Here is a 9059-nt window from a genome sequence, read left to right as displayed (position 1 = left end):
CCCCCAAACACTAAGGTAGAAGTTATAAAGCCTTGACCCACAAAGAAAGACAAGTGTCTCCAGCTTATTTAATTACAGACTACAAACAATTTGTAAATATACGGGGGTGCAGCGCACTAAAACGCTGAGATAAATATCACACCAACCTGTGCCTGCAACCTTTTTTGTGACCAAGATGCACTCTGGCGTCGAATAAGTCTTTCAAGGAGAAAAGCTCAGCCACACGAAAAAAGTCTGCTTTCTCGAGGGGCTGGTTTAATATTTTTTCTGTTAATAAGGAAAAACAACAACAAATGACAAGTAGTAACATAAATAAAATTCTTGAAAAAAACAAAAACCAAGTGTTGACGCCCTTGCGTTATTTAGCTCACCTGTAACATCGCCAGCCTGGGGTTGAGGTGGCTTCGCAGACGGTGCTGTCACATAGTGATGTCCACCACAGGGGGATGCTACGGTGGCAGCCCGTGAGTATCGGAACCCTAAAAGGCCTAAATATGAAAAAAAAAAGTTAAAACATCGGTAGTTAACTATCATGAAGCGAATAATGCTTGCCAATAACCTAGCGCAGGCGTTCAATTATTGCCATTAATTGTAATACAGCATTTAGCTGTGGGCTAACATGCTAAACTGTAGCGTAGCGTACACGAAACTCAAAACTAAACGCAGAAATAAACACAAGGTAAAATGTTGGATTGGCTCTAAATCTTCTGAATATTTTCCTTGAACTATTTTCTAAATAAAAAACTGTAAACTGTTTTCAGTTACCTCTCGTAAGTGCCCGGACAGCCATGCTTGCAGAACCATGGAAGGTCAGCAAACTGCGACTGCGCAACTGTAGTTCACAGAATGCCGCAAAGTAGAAGCTTGTCGTGATGTGCTTGTGTAAAAACTACAATACCCGTTAACCCACCTTTTCTCGGCTCAACTTTATTGAAAGAGTTGGAGCGTCACAGGCAGTACCGTTCTTGTGTCATTTAGCTATGAAACGTATTCAAGAACATAAGCCAATGTTTGTTGTAAGAAGAAAAACTGTTAATATAAAACAAATGTTTGTAAATATAGACGCCACTTCTAACAAAAAACAACAGTGGCATCATGAGGATAAGAACAAATATATGGTACCTCAAACAATATAACCCCAAATCAAATTTACTGTGCATTCGAGAAAAAATAGAAGAATTCCGCTAAGATAAATGCTGAAATACTCAAGGTATCCCTGAGTTCAGGATCCATATTTAATCCAAAATTAAAATTTAATGCCCTTAGTACTGTTATAGAACTTACCAAAACTTTACATACTTACTAAATACTTTAAAAAAACAACAACAACTGTAATACATAAACACTTGGGTCCATAATAGTTTTTCAACAATCCATACACGCGCTAACAGCAGGCAGCATCTTCCAGGTGCATCTTTAAAAGCCAGCTTTTATCTCACTGTGTATGCTGAGCTTGCTGAGCGCGTCCAGTTTCCTGCAAAAAACCAAACAAACAAGGAAACTCAAGTTGCAGATGAGTTTTCTTTGCGTTTGATCGTTCACTGTTGAGACAAAACCATTTGGGTGCGATCACATACCCGCTTACTGGAACAAACTGAAGTTTCCTTTTGACGTGCTGCACAGCCTTGCCGTGCACAGAAGAGTTAATGAGGGAAGTTTTCTCCTGCAAGCATTGCATAATACACACCTCACACTGTGGATTTGAACTGTTTTTTTATAAAGAACTGAAATCATGATGTTTGTAACTGACAAACAAACGCTGTCGTGTTTCCACATAATTGTACCTTCTTGCACTTTTCAGCCAAGTATCTCCTGTTGAACATGCTGCCTCTCTCCTCTGAGGTAAGAGCTATGCAAGGCCTGAAGGTAATGCCGGGATCAATGGCACTGGATAAAGACCTGGTAAAGGCAGAGTAGGATATGCATCAGACTACTCCTGCAGTAATCTTTAATAATTCTGTAAATTATAAAATTTAAGTCAAGAGGCCCACTGTTGCTCAGATTCCAATCTTTATTACACAGATGCACTTAAAAGACACGGCAAACATTTCTGTCATCAGAAAGAGTAAAAGAAAGAAGAAGAAAAAAAACAAAACACTTCTTACAAAATATTTACAGAAAAACTGGATATGCACAGCATGTTCAGTAATGCCTTTTTTATTTCATAAAGAAAAATAAATAGCCTTTTTCAAACAGGAAATCCAGGAAAACTTTAACATGACAAAAAAAAACAAAAAACAAAAAACAAGCCACACAAAATATCAACTTTAGCAAGACAGCGGGGGGGAAATGTGGTACTTATGGAATCTGGAGCAAGACTTTATCCGAGACTACTAGAAAATCTATCACCAGCAACTCGGCTTTAAATTTTCTTTCATGAAAATCAATTATAGAACAGACAAAGACAAGAAGAGCGCTGTGTGTGAAAAGCAAAAGGTTGGTGGTAACTTGGTTCCTGTACCCATGATATTTATCTTAAAAATAAAACAACCCCCTACCCAAAAAAAGTGGCTCACAAGAGTCAAAGTAATAATTGAAACATAGTGGCTGTTTCTGCTTTATACTTAAAAAGTAGAAACTGACTGAAATGATCATCATTCAGAGCGCACAGAATTAGTCTGAGGTAAGGGATTAAAAGAATAAGACAAATGTGAGAAGGAAAAAAGAAAGGAAGGAGACTTTTCAAGATGGTGCTGACAGTATAAAAACACTTGCTGCACTTGAGTGAAAAGGTTGTGAAAGTGTCAAAAGATCTAATGATATACACTGTGCAGAGTGCAGCACATGCTGGACAAAGTAAATTGTGTCATTGCAGACACAGATGAGAAAATTCAGAGGAATAATAAACCAATAAACCAAAAAGTTCACTTACTTTGTATTTTAGTCTAAATATATTTTAAGGTTTGTTTAAACAGTATTGAAATCTGATTGGTCTTTTTTTTTTTTTTTTTACATTAGATACACAATTATGCCCTTAATTTCATGTTAAAAATATTGTTTGGGGCTACAACTAAAACTTATTTTCAGTACTGACTGCTCAGCTCAGGTAAAGTGATTCTATTTGACATTGAAGAGGTAAAAACCCCCACTTATATAACACACAAAGAAATGAAATGCAGCAAATAACCCTATTTTAGGAAGTTTTGGCATTTTTGCTCGGAAAAAATGATTGTTTTGGGGTTTTCTCTCACTTATGTTTTCACCCTAACCACTGCAGCTTTAGCACCCAGACGTTTAACTTTGTGCCATTTTGATTTCCTGCACATGTAAAATAAATGAAAACCATAATCTAGGCAGTGATGGAAACCTACTACAATAAATAAGAATGCACAGTAAGATTTCAAACCAATACCAGGACCACTGTTTAAAAAAATCTAGCCAATGTCCAGGATATATATATTTTTTAAACAGTTTATACAAACCTGATGAGACACAAACAATAACCACTGACCAATGCCATCTGTGCCATTTGATTTGTACTGGCTTATCCAATGGTCCATCCCTAAATTTAATGTTGGAAATTACTTTTAAAGTCTTAATAAGGTAACTAATGTAACTATTCAGGGCTCTGGGTTTCCTACTGGAAGATGGGAAAACAACCTAAATTTAAACATTTTGGACTCAAACCTAAATCTTTATTCGGCCAAACTGAGACTTCTTTTCCTTGTCACGTCTTCTTTTTTGTTTTTTAGCAAAAATATTTAGGAACATGTAATTTTCTACCGCTCATTCGTTTCTGCACCAAAGTGTCACTGTATTGCTTTTCAAACGATCAACAACAGATAACTTATGAGCACATATAAAGTTTTCATTGTGGTTCCACAACTGTGAAATTGTAAAAATACATTTAAAAAAAGTCAGTTTTATGATAAAAAAAAAAAAAATCAATAAACATTCCCTTATAAATCAATGAGCTCGATCAGAATCTATAATATTTGACAGGACACCATTAGAGAAATCAGAAAATGATGACACTATGGTTTATAGTGGTCAAAGAAAAATACTTACAATGTGGAAAAGCCCTGCTTCTTTTCTGGATTTCTCTTCTGGCCTGATTCACAATCTGTCTCATCTATAAACTCTTCCTCTTTTCTTCCTAGATGCACTTCTTTATTATCTATCTTCATACCCTCGCCTTCGCTCTTCTTCTCCCTTAGTAAGTTTGCTCTCTCCTTAACCTCGCTTCTTTCCCTGCATTGAACCTGGACGTGATTTGTCCTATTAGCTTCCAGTTCCACAAACACACTCTTGTCCTTGGGCATATGCACCGTACTCTCCTTCTCCCCTTCGATGGAGCACTGGGACCTCTGGCCGGCGGGTAGATCCCGTGTAAAGGACATCCTCGGATGCTGTCTGGCAGCAGAAAAAAAATTCAAAACAGGAGATGTGAATGTAGTATTTCCAGCAGTGTCTTTAGAACAGGGGAATGGTGATTTACTGGTCCTTGCAGAGGACCAAACAGTAACAGGAGTCTGTAATTTGTGGGCCATTCCTCCAGTCTGATGTGTTACCGAGCCACCCTCGCTGATTTCAGATGAGGTGATGTGGAACGGAGTCCGACTGAGAGTCCTCGCGTCGTGAGTAGGTAGTCCGAGGCTCTGGCGCCATTTGATTGCCTCTGAGCGAGAATGAGCGACGCTAGGACTCAAAATTGGTCGAGCCCTCTTCGTCTGTGAGGTGGCGTTGTGGACATCACCTTTATCAATATACGGTCTCCTTTGCTCAGTTCTAGCTGCCCCTGCCCCATCTGCTGGTTCCAAAAGACTGGGACTGCAGGATCCGGCTGAGGGATGTGATTGTGCACCGACCGCAGAGATGTCTGGAAAAACAGTCTGTGGTGTCTGAAGTCTGTTATGAGCTGGACTACTAATATGAGACTTTTCAGAGAGAGGACTGATACTTTTCGTTGGAATCTCAGCCAGCTGATTTTCCTGTTTAATGTCTTTATCTTGAAATGAGCTACAAATAGTGACAGTACCATTCCTGGCTATATTTCCATCTTTAATTTTGTCTGCGGTAGAAACCTTGGCCTTTTCAGCCAGAAATCTTCGGATCTCTTGCTCAATACTGTCATCGCTGTCTACTGAGCTGCTGTCTTCCTTAATCTGAGGTGCGGCTTCTGCAGTGTGCACAAACTGGATGCCTGGACGCTCAGCTCCCTTCAGGATCTCCGTTTCATCTTCATGCAGCTCGTGATTCTTACTTTTATAAACTTGCTTATGTTGTGAAATGCTCTTTTTCCCCAGCCCAGGCTTGTCTTTCTTGTCATTCTTACTTTTCTGCACCTTTTTCAAATCACTACACTTGGAAAGAAAGTCAATGTGTAACTTTTTGGTCTGAAATGCATTTCCTAACAGCGGGTCTTCGTCTTTGAGGCACTTCCTTGATTTCCGCTTTAAGTCTCTCATCTTTTTCTTTGATTTCTTTTTCGTTTTCAGAAGGTCTTTTATCGCCGTGTCTAGGTCCTCATCGCTGTCAAGAGAGCTGCTTTTGTCTCCACTTTGGTCTGACTTGTGTAATCCAGTGGCAGGGTGTGTTTGACTTCTCTGGGGCAATGCCAAGAGCTTTGATTCTTTTGTATGGTCAGGTAAAGGCTTAGAGGCGGTTTCTTTAACGCTGTCCTCTGCCCCTGCCATGGTGGAAACACAAATGTTTTTCTCTTTGTGTTTTCTTCGTTGCTTTAAAGACAGTTTCGATGGTTTCTTTTCGATCTGTGGTTCATTTGCTTTTACCTTCTCCATTTCATTTGTACCCTGAGCGTCTTGAGTCACAGCAGAGCTGGGTGCCTGTTTGTGCACTTGGGCCTTCTGCTCGAGAAATTTCCTGATTTCTTGCTCAATCCCATCTTCACTATCAATGGAGCTGTCATTGCTTTCTTCACAGGGGCAGTTTTCAGGAAGAGAAGACTGGAAGGAAGATTCAGTGGTGACACAACCACTAAGGCCAACGCTATGATGGAAGGGCCCAGGCATGACAGTCTTTGAAATGTCCAGTATTGCCTCAGCACACATGAGCTCTGCAGTTGTATTGGCCTTTGGAGGGGCAGGGGTTGCCTGCTCCTTCAAACTCTCTACTTTATATGACAAAAATACATTTTCTTTACATTTCAAGCTGTCTGAAAGTGTAGGTTTGGGTATAGAAACAGATGGAGTAGGCTGGAAAGATTTCACTTCTTTTTCTGTCGTGCTCATCTTTTTCCTCAGCTTCTGTCTTTTGATATTCTCTGCGCTTGTACTTGCAGCATTGTGTATTATCGACTTACTGAAAGGTTTCTGCTTGTGCAGCGATGGCGTCAGGACGCTCTTCTCCTTGAGTTGTTCAAGCTGGTAGCAGCGAATCGCTTCTTCAATCCCGTCATCGCTACTCGAGTCAGACTCCTCTTTGAATGCACGTGGATCGAAAGCTTCTGCTGTGTTCTGCTGCTCCTTTTTCTCCAGCTGATATCTCTGAATGGCCTCCTCGATGCCGTCGTCGCTACTGGAATCATTCGAGTCTTCCACCTTAGCCGTGACGGGGTAACTGACAGTTTTGTTGATGAGACTCACTGGTTTAGAGGGATTTCTTGCTTGCTCTTTTGAACACTCCAAACTTTTGTTTGTGCTTTTATTCAAATCGAAGTTCTTAACTATATTTTCATTTAGAGATGCCTTGTTTTTAATACACTTTTTTATAGGTATGACAGTGGGTACTGCTGGGATCTCGACTTTGAGGCTTTTTGAAAAATTGCTACCCGCAATCAAGAATGCATCGCTGTTGCTGTGCTGTTTGGACACCTCGGGAATGGGTGGGTTTCTTCTCTGAATTTTAGATGATGGGAGAAAGGTCGAGCACGGTTCTGCTTTGCGTTTGTGATCATCCTTTTCTTTCAGGTATTCCAGTATTGCCTCCTCGATTCCTCTGTCCACAGAATCGTCGCTATCTGAGTCACTGCTTTCACGGATGTTTGGCGAGGAAATGTCAACATGCGGGTTTTCACTGGGGCTTTTAGTTTTGGACTTGACTCCCACATAAGAACCTGCTGCAACCTTGCAGACTTGGGGATGACCCTCCTGTCCTGATAGCACATTACCCTCGATCTCGTCGCCCATCTCGAGTGAGGACTGGGTGCTTCTAAGACTCTCTATGATCATCTGGACCTTGTCTGAGATAGGTGTGCCTCTTGTGGACAACTCTGTGTCAGAGTCATTGAAGCAAACTGGAGGGCTATAGCCTCCAGGCGGGCCACATGTTCTCCATTCTGTTTGCGTCACTGCGACAGGAGGTACATTCATCAAGTACATTCTAGTGAAGTAGGGTGAGGTCCTCGCCCACTGGAGCGCAGCTGACTCCGTTCAGTTACATTTTTCACTCTGTAATGAAGAAGAAGAAAAAAACACAGAAAGAAAAAATGTCACTAAAGTGATGATTATTAAAACTACAATTAGACTTCATCCAACCAAACTGCTGTTACTCAAATTTTACAGTCTGTAAGAGCTGAAAATCAGGTCCTTCATGCCCAATATTGCTGTCATGTTTTATTGTAGCTTTAATACATACACACAGATAGCCTCAGATTACTTAAGCGTGGCTGAACCATGAGAGCATGCCAAGAAAAATGCCAAACTGCTCATGATGGGATTAATCCGATAGTAGGCCAGATCATCTGAAGGGTCTTCTGTGATTGGTTGTTGTTTTATGGCCCACTCTGCTGTTGGTATTACACTTTAACTGGGTCCAAATGAACACTTAGAACAACCAGTGGCCAGTTGAGTCAAGTCCACTCGAATTGTTATCATTTAAGACTCATTCAGGCTGATGGCAACATGATGACAATCTGCCTGCATTCATTATTTGGAAAGCAATTATTTGCAACAATTTTGACAATTTATCTGAGAGTGATTAGACTGGAACTTTTTGCCTACTATCAGGCAATCTGTGCAATGGTCTTGCAATCTAAAGTGGTCATGAGTGTGCAACACCCTCAATCTCTGGCAAACCATTTAGAAACCCCATGTTGAAATTGGTTGCACTATATGAAAAATTCATTTAAAATTTCTTTTCTTTTTTTGTTTATGGAAGGAGGTTGCTGTCCTGTTTTCACTGTGTCACTGAGCTATCAGCCTGCTCTGAATAGGAGGCAATTTGTCAAATAAGTGTGTTGGAAGGTTTTTCAGGTGAGCCTGTAAAAATACATCACAGCCACACGAAACAAGCAATATCATGCCATACTGATTTCTTTCCCCTTACCCCGAGTAGTAGTAATCAGCTAATAGACATTGAGCTGAAAAACCGTTTGATCTATTTTAAATGTGCATTTTTTCTGTTTTGTTATTTTTTTGATAATTCAGGCATTAAAGCTAAACAGCTTTTGGACAAAGCAAAAATTACTATTCCGTCACTTTAAGCACAGAGATTTTACAGACCACTTTTTCTCCTTCAAGTCTGGTACCACACATCATAGCTCGAAGGTTTCTGGAAATAATTAAGTCTACCCATCAACGGCAAAGCACTTTAAAAGCAAACAAAAAGACCCCAACAAAACTGAGTCTACAGCTGACACATTAAGCCACTGCGCAGCCTTCTAAAATGCCTAGAGCATCATCAGTTGCCGGACAGAAAAACAACCAATTGTAATCGATCCAATCTTACACCAACCCGAGTGGCATGCTCATCTATTTTAACAATTAACACCCCCGCCGCCCCCCCTACAAACCAGAATATTAAAAAAAAAAAGTTCAATATAAAACAGGCTGCAAAGATTTGAAAACAATCCAGAGGCCACCATTTAATCAAGGCACATCCAGAGTGTAAGTGAAATGTTGGCAGCTGTGTTTTAATACTTCTGTGGCTCCCAATTACTGAATTCATTTCCTCAAATTAACAGCATGAAAAATACTTTTTAATTTATTTTCCATTCAATAATGGACGCGGTATATTTTTTTCCCTACTTGTGTCATTTTTTGTACATTTGCAATGTAAAGAATACTTGTCAAGACCAGTGTGTTGGATGGTTGTTTGGTTGATCCAATTTAATACAAGTTTGCTAGGCTAACGTTGTCTCAGGATGGTGGTGCATGAGA

General features: G+C 40.1%; 2 protein-coding genes across 2 annotated transcripts in view; both read right to left on the bottom strand.

The window, feature by feature from the left end:
- The window catches only part of mrps2 (mitochondrial ribosomal protein S2), a 2637-nt gene extending 1759 nt beyond the window's left edge, over window positions 1–878 (bottom strand). Inside the window, exons 1-3 of the mRNA XM_005720204.1 lie at window positions 766–878; window positions 372–488; window positions 147–267 (exon numbers count right to left, since the gene is read on the bottom strand). Coding sequence (XP_005720261.1) covers window positions 147–267; window positions 372–488; window positions 766–790 — 263 coding nt within the window. The 5' untranslated portion in view covers window positions 791–878. The remainder of the gene's footprint in view (window positions 1–146; window positions 268–371; window positions 489–765) is intronic.
- A 216-nt stretch (window positions 879–1094) lies between these two features.
- The window catches only part of ppp1r26 (protein phosphatase 1, regulatory subunit 26), an 11552-nt gene continuing 3587 nt past the window's right edge, over window positions 1095–9059 (bottom strand). The window contains exons 2-5 of the mRNA XM_005720203.1: window positions 4009–7349; window positions 1785–1899; window positions 1578–1663; window positions 1095–1474 (exon numbers count right to left, since the gene is read on the bottom strand). Coding sequence (XP_005720260.1) covers window positions 1417–1474; window positions 1578–1663; window positions 1785–1899; window positions 4009–7280 — 3531 coding nt within the window. The 5' untranslated portion in view covers window positions 7281–7349 and the 3' untranslated portion in view covers window positions 1095–1416. The remainder of the gene's footprint in view (window positions 1475–1577; window positions 1664–1784; window positions 1900–4008; window positions 7350–9059) is intronic.

Source organism: Pundamilia nyererei, unplaced genomic scaffold, assembly GCF_000239375.1.
Source record: "Pundamilia nyererei isolate P.nyererei 1_Seehausen unplaced genomic scaffold, PunNye1.0 scaffold00002, whole genome shotgun sequence".
NCBI lineage: Eukaryota > Metazoa > Chordata > Actinopteri > Cichliformes > Cichlidae > Pundamilia > Pundamilia nyererei.
Note: the sequence above shows the minus strand (reverse complement) of the source record. Positions and strands in the feature narration are given on the sequence as shown.